Below are 15,283 nucleotides of genomic sequence, written 5' to 3' on the forward strand. Positions count from 1 at the left end.
TATAAGTAAACACTTGTAGGAGGCAGCCAGAGCACTACTAAAAAGAGACAAGGAATGCTTGGTCACATCATCTTCATAGAAATGCAAGTGAAAACAATGAGGTACCACAGCACACTCATGAGAGGTTGGCAAAATTTTAAAATCTGAAGTGTTAGCAAGGACGTGGAATGACAGGACCTCTCACGTGCTGCTGGTGGAAATATAATTAGTCCAGTGCTTTGGAGCAGAGGTTGATATTACTCAGTGAACTTGAAGATGGGCGATCCTACAACCCGGAATTTCCCTCTTAGATATATAGCTGATGGACTCTTATATATGTGCACCAGGGTATATACGAGAACATCTACAGTAGGGGGTGCCTGGGTGGCTCAGTCAGTGAAGCGTCTGACTCTCACTCTCCTTGAGGTCTTGATCTCAGGGTCGTGAGTTCAAGCTCCATATTGGGCTCCATGCTGGGTGTGGAGCCTACTTAAAAAAAAAATGAGTGTGTTTCTAGAAGTATTATTAAAAATAGCTCAAAAAGAGCAAGCAATTCAAATGCATGGAGAATGCCTAAGAAAAGTGTGGTACAGTCATACAGTGGAATATGATACAGCAAGAAAAGGAAGAACCAATGAATTACTGCTACATGGACAAACATCAGAACAACTCTGAGTTGAGAAGGCAAGTCCCAGAGACATGCATTCAGTGTAATTCCCAGGGGCGCCTGGGTGGCGCAGTCGTTAAGCGTCTGCTCAGGGCGTGATCCCGGAGTTCTGGGATCGAGTCCCACATCGGGCTCCTCCACTAGGAGCCTGCTTCTTCCTCTCCCACTCCCCCTGCTTGTGTTCCCTCTCTCGCTGGCTGTCTCTGTCTAATGAATAAATAAATAAATAAATCAGTGTAATTCCCTTTATGAATGTCTCAAAAACCTGCAAAACTATAATTTTATTTTATTGGGCTACAATAAATCCCAAGATAATGGGAGAACTCAGTTTTTAGAAAAGTGGCTCCTCTAGGGTGGAGGGGGGAAAACAAACAAAAGAGTGCACGGAATGGGTTTCCAAAGTGCTGGTATTGGTCTATGACTTACGCCGGTAGGCACATGGAGTGTTGTATTGTTATTCTGGAAAATATAGACAGAAGTCATTATGTGTATACCATTTTGTATGTATAATATGTTTATATTATTCATATATGTAATGTGTTTCATAATAGAGGTCACAGCAACAGAAAGGATTACTCTGGTAGCTATGTGAAAGAGATGAGCAGACTCGGGGAGACAAGTAAAGCCGCTGGTGCAGTAGTGATAAAATCAACAAGGACAACAGAGGTCACGTGCCTTTTGAAATAGAATTTAGGACTTTTGAATTAACTGGATGAGGAAGGTTGGAAGAAAAGAAAAATTTGATGATTATTCAAGTTTTGAGCTTGTGAGACTATAAATTTTTACGAATTAACAGAAAATTTCTTAAAGGCTAGCTGTAAACTAGCAACAATGTTACTTTCTTTTCTTTTTTTAAGCTTTTTTTTTTTTTTTAAGTTTGAGAGAGAGAGAGCGTGAGCAGGGGCAAGGGGGTTGTGCAGGGGGGAGCAGAGGAAGGGGGAGAAGCAGACTCCCTGCTGAGCAGGGAACCCAAGGCAGGCTCTATCCCAGGACCCTGATACCATGGCCTGAGCCCAAGGCAGGCGCTTAACTGACTAAGCCACCCAGGCGCCCCAATGACAATGTTACTTTCGTTGGAGAAGTGAATGGTTCCAGAGGGGGCGGTAAGGAAGCATACTTTTTTTCACTGTTTCTCTAGAATTCTGAACCACATGCATTATTACTTGTTCTGTAGTAGCAGTTTGCTGATGGAAATGACTCCACCTGTGTTCTGTGATCCGCTGCTGAATTAGGCTAAACAGGAAATCTTTTGTATTTACTCTAGGTCGGGGTGGCAGTGAGGGCTGACCGCCCTCTGGTCAAGGGCTGAACCTTGCAGAGGTAAAATATGGGTGCTCGAGTTGCCTCTTCCGTAGGGCTACGGGTGGGGCGGTCACCGTGATTGACGTGTTGGTATAGTATCGCCAAGAAACTGTGCAATACTGCCAAGACATTCCTTGGGGCTGCAACAGCACCATTTAAAGATTACGAGGCTGGTTCTTGACATTATCTTACCTGCCCTTTCTGGATTTTTTTTCCTATCAGGATCCCCTTCTGTATATAATCCTACATACATGTCAGCTGGTCTTCAGTAAACTGCTGACTGATAAAGCCTTAAGGTATTAACCCTCCAAGGCATCCATGCTCCAGGGGGGGTCAAAAATCCTAAAAAACAAAACAAAACAAAACAAAAAAAAACCCAAAAGCCTCAAAAACAAAAAAATCCAAATGTTATTGTGAGTTTTCTAATAATTATGTCTTTTCCATTGTACTATTTGACTAATTACTAAGGCTGATCCCACCTCTCACTTTACAATGTCATTTACGTAACATAAGCACTTTGATCACTGTTTTATTTAATCTTTATTCATACTTGACCTCATTTCACAAAATATTTGAGGTGCCTTATGATATGCCCATACCATAAAATGGTGAGTTTCAAGCAAGAAATTACAAATCAGGCTCAGAGAAATAAAAACTAGGGGAGAACGTCACACCCAGGCATAAAAGTCAAACACAAGTGAACCACTAGAATTTAGTTTCAGGCTCGGTCTAGGATTCCTGGCAAAAGAAAAAAGGGAGACATGCTAGGTTATTAGTTATCCGCTCTCCCTTCCTCCATCATTCCTCCAAAGCCCAGTATTTTCTTAAGGAAAGTACGTAGTTCTTCCTAACGCATGACCGGAGAAGAAACTTCTCACATGGGGCTATCAGGTGTTATGATTACCTCTGAGTCTGCATACCTCTGCATAATGAAGGGCGCAAAGATAAGAAGAAAATACATTTTAGCTGAATTAAGATTGTGCAAATGGTTAACTTGCGCGTTGGGCAATGCAGGAACAGGAGGCAGAGCTGACCTGACTGGAGAGAGCTCTGTTGTTTGTTTACCAGTTTATATCTCAGTAGCAAATAGCCAGGGATTTAAGAATCCTCGTTTGTGAGCTTCGGAAGCATCATGCAATCGCCCGTTACGGTTGCATCATTTGGGGGGGGGGGTTCATATGTAAATAGGCGAAGTGATGTTCGCTCGAAAATTCTGTTTGCTGAACTTTGTGATTTATGTGTCATTTTGTAGCATATTTAAGTTGTCCTCTGCGTGATTAAACGCCTTCATTTAATGGCCCACTGGGGAGCTAATCCTAGTTTCTAAGGAAAAGCTTCGTTCAGCGTGCTTATCCACGATCTGGGTGAAGGCAGAGTATATTGATTGAAACGGTAATGGGCACAAAGCTGGTTGATTCAAGCAGTGGATGACACAAGCCAGGTCTCATTCCATCTTGGGCCCTTCAATGAGCATATCACAAGTTATCCAAAACAAATTCAGATCCAGCCAAAGGCATTTCTGCCTGTCTGTGGAATTTTTCCGCACCGTTTCCTGCTCTGAGCTTCCCTTCAGTGTTGTGCTCTGCGGCCGCACTGGGTCAGCCCCTGTCATCCCAGGATTTTGCCGCAGGTCTCCTTGCTTACTGACCTATTTGGACCCACTTCTCCAGCTACGCCCTTGGCGCTGTTTGCCGCAGATGATCTGGTGTTCAGACCTTGGCTCTGTGCCCCGAAGCTCTGTGGGAAAGGTGCTCCTGCCTTCCCCTGCGCCTGTGAGCCTGACCCAGCTCGGCCCGGCGTGGCGTGTTCCCTCATGGTATGGGGGTGTGCAGGGTGTGATCAGTGTTTGTCTCCTTTGTGTGTTGACTGGAGTCAAAGAATGAGGAAACCTAGATGCTACTCAGAGTTGTTTCACAAAGTGAAAAGGCTCAGAAGTGTCTTCATTCATTCACCATGCATTCGTTCAATCATGCATTGTCCATTGTGTGCTGGACACTGAGAACCCTGAGGTAAAAACGACAGGCACTGTCTCTGCACAGAGTTGAATTAATGGCAAGGGAGGCAGTAATTTTAAGGCAGCTTTGTGTGTGTGTGATTTATTTCCTATTTAGTTACGTGGTGGACATAGGTGATTCAGTCGAGAGCGATTTGACAAAGTGGTGTGTCCTTCACGGCAGCTATTAACTGATCTAGCACAGTGGTCCGCAGACTGGGGTGATTTTGCCCCCACCTCCCCCCTTCCCTCCGCCGCAGAGACATTTGGCAATGTGTGGAGACACTTTCGGATGTCACAACTTGGGTAGTGCTACATGGTGGTTAGAAGTCAGGAGTGATGTTAAACACTACGCATATCCTACAATGCATATCGGACAGTCACCCATGACAAAGAATTATCAAGTCCAAACTGTCAACAGTACTGAGCTTGAGAATCCCTGGCTGGTGTATGTGTCAATCGGAATGTTTTTGAGAGAGAAACTATTAGGAAAACTTCGTTTAGCCTGATATTTGTTATTATTATGAATGGCTGACATTTATTGAGCCCTTACCATATTCCAGGCATTATGATAAGCACTTTAAATGAATTATCTCATTTAATCATTGAAAACTCTATAGGGTGGTATTATTATTAGCTCTATTTTATGAATGGAGAAGCAGGTTTAGTGGGGTTAAGAGCCTAAGAAACTTGCCCAAGATCTTGTTGCTGACAAGTGGCAGAGCAGGGAGTTGAACCCAAGAAGCCTGGCTCTTCACTCTTCACTACCACAAACAGTTGGCATCTCTAACTTAGAGGCCAAGCCTCCCTCAGCTCCTTAGAAGTTGCTTTAGGGACACACTGAGCTGGCTCAGCCCTCTGTCGTTTATAGGCTTCTCCTGGAAGCCACAGGGGAAAGAGAGGTTGACATGACAGTGTATAATTCAACCAATTTGGAAAAGAGAATTTAACATTACCTTGAAACATCAACATTGAGTTTATGATTAATGGTTCTCCCACACGGGGGTGCAGCCGGCACATTAATCTGACCCAGTTAAAGAGAATCAACCGAGACTGTTAGTCATATCGAATTCAGCCCTGATTGTGTTGACACAGAATAAACCACTATACTATAAATAGCAGAATCGAGCTAACAGGCTCTGAGGCAGTCAGCTTTCTTATCTTATACTTTGGCTTTACTTTTCATTATCTTACACTTCTGCTTTTCCAAGAACTTCCAGGCAGTTTTTGGTAAAATTTTAGAATCAGATCGCACTTTTTTTGGCCAGTTGGTGTTTGCGGAAGGCAAAACAACAGTGATCCATACCTTTACTTGCATTACAGGCCTGAAGACTCCTACACTGGAATTTGATCTCGTTCCTCCACCCTATAATCTAACTGATAGAACGTAACCGAACACTATGTCTGCCCATGTGATAGGGCAGAATTCTTCTGTCTTCTCACCTGAGTACAACAGGCTTGTGCCACCCAGAAGAATGCAAAGGTAACTCGGAATATGTGGGGTCCTTATAGCCCAAGCGGATATCCTTATGAAGAAGAGGAAGTATGGGCCCCACAAATTGCAGGTCAGTGTGGAATGAGTGTGGTTTTGGCCCCAGTAGGTTTCTGAAATGACTTGCTCTGAGAAATCTATCTGTGGGTACCTATGGATCTGGCTGTTTCATTTTGAGGTCCTGGAGGTATGCGTGGGTGTGGGTGTCTTTTTAGAGTCACTTCCCTGGAATTTGTCTCTGGTGCACTGGCACTGAAATCACCCTTGTACTCAGGGCCAGTAGTGGGTTACATGTCAAGAACGTTGATTTTTTTTTTTTTTAATCTCTGTAGTATGAATTGTTATGTAAAGGGGAGGTTGGCAGGTGAAGAGTTTTTGGGGGGAGGTGCCTTTGTCATATATAATTCAATGGATTTCATAGAGACTATTGCATTAATCACCCTTGAATTCCCAGGGTATGGCTGCCTGACGTTTTGTTTGTTTGTTTGTTTTGTTTTGTTTATTCTTTTGTCCTTTACAAGTTATAGAGAGGTTAGATATGTTAAACTGAGCAATCACGTAGTGTGGCTACCATTTATTGACCGCAGTGTGCCAAGCTCGGTACCGATCTGCCTCACATGTGCTCTCTCACTTCTCCTGCAGGACAGATGAAGTTTGATTGATTCTTCTATTCATGTATTCTCCTTTCACAGAGAAGTGAAGTTATATCAAGTCATAGCAGGTTGGGTAAAGTCACATAGCTGGTTGGGAAACAGCTAGACTGGGATGTGAACGCAGGTCGCCTGCAAGGTTCATGTGATTCACCCCTCTCTGGCCCTGGGCTCCCTTCTTAGGCTCAAGGTTTAGCTGAAGGATTGTGGAACGTGGAGACAATGGACTAAGAAGTGAAAGAATAGAGTCATGGTAGAGGAGTGGAGCTTTCTTCCAGAAGACTGATTGGATTTTAATTTGTTTCTATTTTTCTCAGCCAGGTTCTGCTTCTGCATTTCACAACAATTCTAAAAGTGGCAAATTGCTCTAGGAAGACAGATGTCACTTTCCAGATAGATGATACAGTATTCGTGAATTTCATTTTTAAGGGCAGACACTTTTTTCCTAGTGTTACAGATCTCAAGCTTATTTCAGATAGAATTTCCTACCCTGTCCTTTTCCCATGAAGAGGCAAATAGAAACTTAATTAAGACTCTTAATTAAGAGGCTTAATTATGGGGCGCCTGGGTGGCTCAGTCCGTTAAGCGTCTCCCTTTGGTTCAGGGCGTGATCCCCGGGTCCTGGGATTGAGCCCCGGGGCCGGCTCCCTGCTCCTCCGGAAGTCTGCTTCTCCCTCTCCCTCTGCCTGCTTCTGCTCTCTCTCTGTCAAATAAATAAAATCTTAGAAAAAAAGAAGCTGAGTTACTACTAGTGAAGTAGTCATTTGATCAGAGATATGTTGAGATATATGTAATATGTTGAGTTATAATTTCTATGCAAAATTCTAGACGTCTTTAGAAGGATGTTTCATAATACTTAGACTTTGTGGTCTTTACACAGACCATAAAATTTTAAGAGAAAATAGGAAATGTAGATTCTTGAATGTTTTCTCATACTTCTTAACTCTTACCTGCTTATGACTCAGCTGTTATTCCTGCAAAATTTTCACCTGATTCATCTGCAAAAGGAGGTTGTAGGGTTGGTAGGTCGATAAGCTGGTGCTTCACTGTAATGTGTAATAACAGCGAATATGTATTGAACGCTCAACTATCTGCCCCTGTGCTAAGGGGCCACTTTACATCACATTACGTTGTTCGTCCTCACAGCACAATATGTAGGTGTTAGTTCCATCCCCATTTTACAGATGCTAAAACGGATGTGTAGAGAGGTTTGGAAGCTAGCTCAGATCACACAGTGAGTGACAGTCTAGACTCGGTTGTAGGTCGGACTCCAAAGTCAATATGTCCAACTTCACCTCAATGGTGTCTGGGCTTCAGACTAATGAGGGTGACATGTATGACAGCATTTTTTTCTTTTATTCTCTGCTAAAAATCTGAATGCTTTATTTTTTAACCCTGACGCAGACTTATAGCTTTAAAAAACACTGTTAGCCTTCTTTACTGCAAATGGAAGATCAGGGGATCCGGAGGCACAGGTTTGTCCTGCAACAGTTCAAATGCTTGGCCTGGTGTTAGAAAGTCACTATTATTTTGCTAGTTGTATATCCCTGAACTTCCTTTCACGTGCCCTTTGGCCCCAGCCACACTCAGCATACCCCAGACATGCTTCACCTTTTTATGTAACAAATTTGTCAAGGATTTAATAAATGCAAGCACCCCTTAAATGTGGGGAGATTTAAAGGAGAAGAAACAGTCCACAATCTAGTGGGAATGCTGGCCATCCATTGTGATGCCTTTATTGCAGATTTTAGGCTGCTAAGCGTCCCCGAACAGAGGTACAGATAAATTCCTGTGGGAGCCCAGGAGAGGGAATAACGAAGTCTAACGAAGTCTTCTGCTTCTAAGTCTCAGTAGCATTTGAGCTTGTTGTTGGCCAAGAGGATTTTGGCAAGAAGAGATGGTGGAAAGGGCATCATGGAAGGGACTGAGCTATAGAGGGCATGGCCTATCCAGGGAATAGACATCTTCCTGGCATGGAAGAGGACAGGTATAAAATCAGACATAGCTAAAGACAAGCTTGCAAGGTGTTGGGGGATGGAGGGCCAAGGCCTCAAGTTTCTGATAAGGAATGTGGATTTAGTTCAATCAGCGCAGATACCATTAAAATCCAAAGAGCATCCCAAGGCCTCCAGATTCTCTAAGATCTGCTGCTCCCATCCTCCCTACTTCCCTTCTGTTCTCATCCCCTCCCCCTTCATTCACTCAGCTCCATTCATCCTGATTTTCCTTGACTGCTCCCAAAGTGCCCAGGGCTCACTGGTTAGCACTTGATGTTTTCTCTACCTGGAAAAATTATTCCCCAAATATTTGCATAGCGTACGCCTCTTTTTTCTTTTAGGTCTTTGCTCAAATAACACTTCAACAGAGAGATTCCTCTGACTACTGTTGACCTTAAAAGTAAAACAGCCAGGGGTGCCCAGGTGGCTCACTTGGTTGAGCGACCAGCTCTTGGTTTTGGTTCGGGTGGTGATCTTGTAGTCGCAGGATTGAGCCCCAAGCTGGGCTCCACACTCATGGTGGAGTCGGCTTCAGGTTCTCTCTCCCTCTCCCTCCCAGTCTGTCTCTTCCCCTGCACACACATATACACGCTCTCTTTCTAAAATAAAATCTTTAAAAAAAAAAAAAAGTAAAACAACTGGTTATTTTAGCAGCAAAATGGGTTTATTTGGGAATAACAGAGGAATTGCAGTTCAGGACCTGCGTGCTGTGGCAAACTATAGGCAAGTCTGGAGATCAAAGGGAGAGAGACTTTATAGAGAAAAGGTGAACATTGGAAGGTTGCGGCTTTGAATTACAGTCTGTTGAAGGAAAGCAAGACTTCAGAGTGGTGACAGTTTCTCATTGGCTGAGTTGTGGTTTTTTCCTTCCTTCCTTCCTTCCTTCCTTCCTTCCTTCCTTCCTTCCTTCCTTCCTTCCTTCCTTCGTCTCTCTCTCTTTCTCGCTTTCTTTCTTGAGACCTCGAGAGAGCAAGCAAGCAGCGTAGGGAGGAGGGGCAGAGAGAGAGAGAGAGAGAATCTTACGCAGACTCCACCCTGAGTGCAGAGCCCAATGCAGGGCTCAGTCTCACCACCCTGAGATCATGTCCTGAGCCAAAATAAAGAGTCCGGCCGTTCAACCAACTGAACCACCCAGGTGCCCCAAGTTGTGGTATTTTCTTATTGGCTGAGCTTGTTGCCAGGCAAGAAGGAATTCTTCCTCCTGCTGGAGGAGTAAAGTAGACTTCTTTCTGTTGGGAATGTAAGTAAATCTCTTCCCATTGGGGTCTGCAACTGACAATGAGTGGTGGTGCATGAGAGCTCCCCCTTCTTGCCTCCCAACTCCATTTCAAATGAGCTTTCCTGAGTCCATTTACACTACCCTACGTAAAACAGCACCCCCTTACCATGGACCTTTGGATCCAGCTTTATTCTTTTTTATAACTCTCATCACCATCGGACATATTACTTTTTTTTATTGTACTTCTCTCCCCTTCCTATCTCCCCCACCTGAAATGCAACCTCCTTAAAGGGAGGATTTTTTTTGGGGGGGGGGGTCTGTTGTTCACTATTCTATTTCCAGCATCAAGAACAATGCCTGGTACAAAGAAGAGGCTCAATAAATATTTGTTCAATTAATGGATTAGTTAAAATGTGCATTTTCAGCCTCTGGAGATGCTTAGAGTGCTCACCTTTTATCTTTTTCAACTTTTTCTCATCTTTTAAGGCCCTGTGCCAAAGCATCACCTGGAATGCTTGTTTAAAAATGCAGATTTCTAGTACTTATCCCCAGATATAATTATGCTAATAATCCCAGATCACATGTTTAAAAACAGTAAGGTCTGTGTCATTTCGGACTCTTATGTAGCTAGTTACAGACAATAAAACTCAAATGGACTCAAAAGGAGAATTTTGTGATTCACAAAATAAAAAATATGTGTAGTTTCTTCCATCGTGGTTGATACAGAATGTCACCTCCTATTTCTCTTCCTCTCTGTGCTCTGCCTTTCATGGGCTGCCTTTATTTTTGAATTCTACTTGGTTGCAAAAAGGTGGCTGCAGTTCTAAATGTTAACTTTCCTCCCCACGTCATTCATCATTCAGCTTTTTGGGAGTTGCCCTGGCACAGAATTTGGGATCCAGTCTCTCTCTTTGGCTCTGTTCTGCGAAAGGGAGGTATCTCCAAATTGCCAAAGGCCTAAGGAGGTGTGAGAAGGAAGAAAGGGGCCGACAAGTCCAGCTTGATAAATGGTTTATTAAGAGGACTTAGGGCCAGAAGCATGTCTTGGGTAGCTGCAAGCTGAGTAGATCTCCACCTCCCCACCGTGCAAGATCTGCTTTTATACCCCAGAGGCTGGGTATTGCGAGCTAGGAGACCACTTGGAAGGAAATGTTTGAATCATAGTCCTATCTCCAGAGCAGATCAAGGATGTTATGCCTCAAGGGAATACTTACGGGTGTGGTTAAGCAAAAAGAAAGAATGTGGAGGGGTGCTGTGCTCAAGAAGGCTTCAGGTCACAGAATGATCATCAAGGCAGATTTGTCCAAAATGGTGTTAGACTGGTTCACACAGGTCCAAACGGTGTTCCTTCTTCATTCCCAACTTAGTCACTGTGACCATGATGGGGGATAGGATATGCTGAATGGCTAAGCCAGCCAGAACCCATGCCCAGAACCGAGGGGCAAGGCTGAGGTTAATGCTGCCACAACCATGTATTTGGCAGTGGTTGAGGGGTAAATGTTTCAAAAGCAAATTAGGGTGCAGTTGGAGGAGGAAGGGGAGAGGAAGGCAGCCAACATAGGACTAGCTTCATGAAGTCTTTCTCTTTCAGATAATCCTTCAGATAATTGACCTTCTCTGTTTCCAAGGCTGGTCTTGATAAAACACAATGGTGTGGTTGGTTTCTGGTCTCTATTTGGCAATATTTCCCCCCATTCCTTTCTGTATTTCTTTCTTCTTCTTCTTTTTAAAAAAATTTTATTTATTTGTCAGAGAGAGAGACAGAGACAGAGAGAGCACAAGCTGGGGGAGTGGCAGGCAGAGGGAGAAGCAGGCTCTCCACTGAGCAGGGAGCCTGATGTGGGGCTCAATCCCAGGATGCTGGGATCATGACTTGAGCCTAAGGCAGGGGTTTAACTGACTGAGCCACCCAGGCGTCCCCCTTTCTGTATTTCAAATATTTCAAATATTCACCCCTTTCCACAAAACTCCTACTTAGTCCCACTTCCCTCTTAGGTGATCCCAACTTCTAATTCATAAAGAAAATAGAGGTAGTAAGAGGCACGTATACTATTTCATAAACATAAGTACCTTTGCTCTCATTCATACTGCACCCCCTATAATCTTAGGGTTGGGGTTGGCAACCTGTAGTCTGTGGACCTGCCATATGTTTTTGTAAATAAAATTGTATTGGAAGACAGCTATGCCCATTTGTTTATGTATTGTCTACAGCTCCTTTTGCAATCCAAAGCGGTGTTGAGTAGTTGCAACAGAGACCTTGTGAGCTAGAAAGCCTAAAATATTTATTATCTGGCTTTTTAAAAAGTTTGCTGTTCACTGTCTTAGAAGATGGGGTGATCCTCATGTGATCAAGGCTAATCTTTCTCATTCTTAATCTTGTCCTCTTCCATTTCTTCAGATTAGTTAGGCTTTCCATCTGGCCTTGGCCTTTCCAACTCCACTGTCCTCTTTCCCTCTAATCTATCAGCGTGCTCAAAGATACCAGCCTTAAAACAGTAAAACAAAACAAAACATTCCTTTTGTCCTTCAACACTCTCACGTCCCTGCCTTATCTCTCATCTATCTTCCGACCCAAGCTTCTTTAAAATGTTGCTTTCATGATCAGTCTCTTACTCCTTACCTTCTAGTCACTTCTCGAACCACTTCAGTCTTCCTTCTGTCCTCACCAGTTGTTGTTAGTTAATTAGTTAATTAAACTAACCTGTTGGTTTAATTAATTACACATTTAGTGAATTAACTAAAATATTGGTTGGGATACCACCATGTGCCAGGTTCTGTATTAGACTCTGAGGACATAATGGTGAACCAAACTGGCAGAAATTCTTGCTACGTGAAATTTATAATCTAGAGGGGGAGGCAGACATGGAACAAAATAAGTAAAATATCCAGTGTGTTAGAAAGTGGTAAGTGCTATGGAGACAAATCAATCAAGGAAGGGAGACAGGGAGCGCTGGTGGGGGATGAGAGGTTCGGATTTTTTCATGAGGGGCGCCTGGGTGGCTCAGTTGGTTAAGTGTCTGCCTTCGGCTCAGGTCATGATCCCAGTGTTCGGGGACTGAGCCCCGCATCGAGCTCCCTGCTCAGTGGGAAGCCTGCTTCTCCCTCTCCCACTCCCCCTGCTTGTGTTCCCTCTCTCGCTGCCTCTCTCTCTGTCAAATAAATAAATAAAATCTTAAAAAAATAAAAAAATAAAAGTGGTCATGAAAGGAGTCTCTGAGAAAATGACATTTGAGCAAAGACCAAAGGGAGAGGAGAGTGAGTCCCTGGCAGAGGGAACAGGAAAGGCAAGAGCCCTGAAGTAGGAATGTGTCTGGAATGTTCAAGAGACTGCAAGGACCAGTGGAGCTGGAGTGAATAGGAGTATGGGGGAAAATGATGGAAGGTGGAGTTGGAGGGGTAATGAGAGGCTGTGTCCTGTCCCTGAGAGCCTTTTTCATGCCATTTTAAGGGCTTTGGATTTTACTCTGAATGATTTGGGACAGTATTAGAGGGTTTTGAGCCAAGAAGTGATAGGATCTGACTTAGCTTTATTTATTTATTTATTTATTTATTTATTTATTTATTTATTTATTTATTATTTTTTGAGAGAGAGCATGTGCGCAGGGGGTGGGGGAACAGAGGGAAGGGAGAATCTTTTTTTTTCTTTTTTCTTTTTTTTTTTAAAGATTTTATGTATTTATTCGACAGAGAGAGACAGCCAGTGAGAGAGGGAACACAAGCAGGGGGAGTGGGAGAGGAAGAAGCAGGCTCCCAGCGGAGGAGCCTGATGTGGGGCTCGATCCCAGATCGCCGGGATCACGCCCTGAGCCGAAGGCAGACGCTTAACGACTGCGCCACCCCAGGGAGAGAGAATCTTAAGCATACTCCACGCGGAGCATGGAGCCCCATGTGGGGCTTGATCTCAAGACCCTGAGATCATGACCTGAGCTGAAATCAAGAGTTGGACGCTTAACTGACTGAGCCGCGCAGGCACCCCTGGCTTAGCATTTTGATCCTTCGGCTGTTGCATTAAGACCAGACCATAGTTGACAAGCGCAGAAGGAGGGAGGCCAGTCAGGAGACTGTCGCAGTTATTCCTACAGATGGTGGCTTGGGTGTGGTTTGGTAGTGAAGAACTGTTCCAGTTCTGAATATATTTTGAAGGTAGAGGTGCTACAGATTAGATGTGATATATGATATAAAGAGGGGAGTCAAGGATAAATCCTACGTTTTTGGCCTGGGCCACTGAAAAAGGTAGAATTGCCCGAGATGAGAAAGCTTGTATTCGGAGCAAGTTTTAGGGGAAAGTCGTGGAGTTTGTTTGGGGGCACACTGCTTGAGGTGCCTTTAAACATTCAAATGAAGTGTCTAGTGTGCGGTTGGATATGTAAGTCGGGGGATAGTGACGAGGTCAGCGTTGGAGATACACATGTGGAGATCAGCGTACAGGTCGGAGTTCAAGCTACATGATGAGATGAGATCATGCAGGAGTGGCTAAGGTAGAGAAGAGAAGAGTAGAGACTGGGGATACTTCTGTTTTAAGAGTTTGAGAAAATGAGGAGGAACAGAGTCTAAAGAAGCAGCAGTCAGAAGGGACATCAGGAATATGGTGTCATGGAAGCCAAATGAGGAAAGTGATTCGAGGAGAAGGAAGCAAACAATGGGGTTCAGTGCTGCTGATAGGTTAAGGAAGATGCTGAGAATTGACTGTTGAATTTAGCATTATGTGGGTCACTGGTGACCTTGACAAGAGCACGTTAGTGGACTGGTGGGCACAGAAGCCTGACTGGAGTGTGCTCAAGACAGAATGAGAGGAGAACTGGAGACAGAGAAGAAAGAAAAATTTTGAGGAGTTTTGCCATGAAAGGCAGCCGTGAAATCACCTCTAATGGGCAGATCCAAAGATACATGGCACTTCTAATTTTGTTTATCTGTTATTTTTGACACTATGTACTCACATCTCCCCAGGGAGAGATTCACCTGCCCAGGAGGAGCCCTCAGCCAATGGCTGGTAGGAGGTGGTAGATAAGTATCAGAACTCCTTTGCCTTTTGGGTCAATTGGGAGGCAGGTGGTTTTACACCATGACCCAGTGACCCAGGGGAATCAGCTCCAGTTGCCTACAATGAATGGTAGCTAGGTCTGAAGACATACCCTCTGCTGGTTGCCTTCCCTCCCCTGCCCCATTGCCCCACTCTTCAGTTGGCATTCTCTGCTCCTCCCAAACAGATGACTAGCACTTGAATCCTTGTTCAGAATCTGCTTCTTGGGGAACCTAAACTAAGACACTGCACAGATATAATCTAAAACTTACTAAGGCTTCAATGGACCCATGTTATGCAATAAATACTGACTTTCAGTTTATAGTTCACTTATTTGCAGTTAAAAACCCCTTCTTAACAAATAGTTTTGGGCAATTATAAAATGGAAAGATTGAGAAAGCTTCCTTTCCCAAATAATCCCTAGGCTTTTCTTTTTCTATCTGTGAAAATAAGAAATATATATTTGGTCTTCTTCCTATTTCTTTTTTTAAAAAAAGATTTTATTTATTTATTGAGAGAGAGAGAGAGCGAGAGAGAGAAAGCGTGCATGAGTGGGGGGACGAACAGAAGGAGAGGGAGAGAGGGAATCTCAGGCAGACTCCACACTGAGCACAGAGTCCAATGTGGGGCTCGATCTCACAACTGAGATCAGGAGCTGAGCCGAAATCAAGATCAAGAGCCAGTCTCTTAACTGACGGAAGCACCCAGGTGCCCCAGTCTTCTTCCCATTTCTGACACAGAGCTCCTAAGACTTTGGAATTTCCTGAAGGATAGGGGTGACAGGAGCATCTTTGCTTATTCATAACAAGTCATGCCTGAGTTTATGCTATGAGGTGATTCCTGGTGGGCTCCTAGATGGCTTCAGGATGGGCTGGTTACCAGAGGAACCAACCATGTGATTAGAGGGTTGGAACTTTCAGCCTCACCGTTAGACCTCAGGGGGAGGGGAGAGAGGCTGGAGATT

At 44.0% G+C, this 15,283-nt stretch overlaps 1 protein-coding gene across 3 annotated transcripts in view; it reads left to right on the forward strand.

The window, feature by feature from the left end:
* The first annotated feature begins 1,601 nt into the window (after positions 1-1,601).
* Positions 1,602-15,283, forward strand: part of CDC14A (cell division cycle 14A) — a 190,235-nt gene continuing 176,553 nt past the window's right edge. Inside the window, exons 1-2 of one of the 3 annotated variants that reach the window (XM_045801664.2) lie at positions 1,602-5,171; positions 5,265-5,506. In XM_045801664.2, the coding sequence (XP_045657620.1) occupies positions 5,437-5,506 (70 nt within the window). In that variant the 5' untranslated portion in view covers positions 1,602-5,171; positions 5,265-5,436. The remainder of the gene's footprint in view (positions 5,172-5,264; positions 5,507-15,283) is intronic. The other 2 variants (XM_045801666.2, XM_045801667.2) reach the window with 2 other exon arrangements.

This window comes from Ursus americanus, chromosome 12, assembly GCF_024610735.1.
Source record: "Ursus americanus isolate L20-20 chromosome 12, mUrsAme1.1.p, whole genome shotgun sequence".
Taxonomy (NCBI): Eukaryota; Metazoa; Chordata; class Mammalia; order Carnivora; family Ursidae; genus Ursus; species Ursus americanus.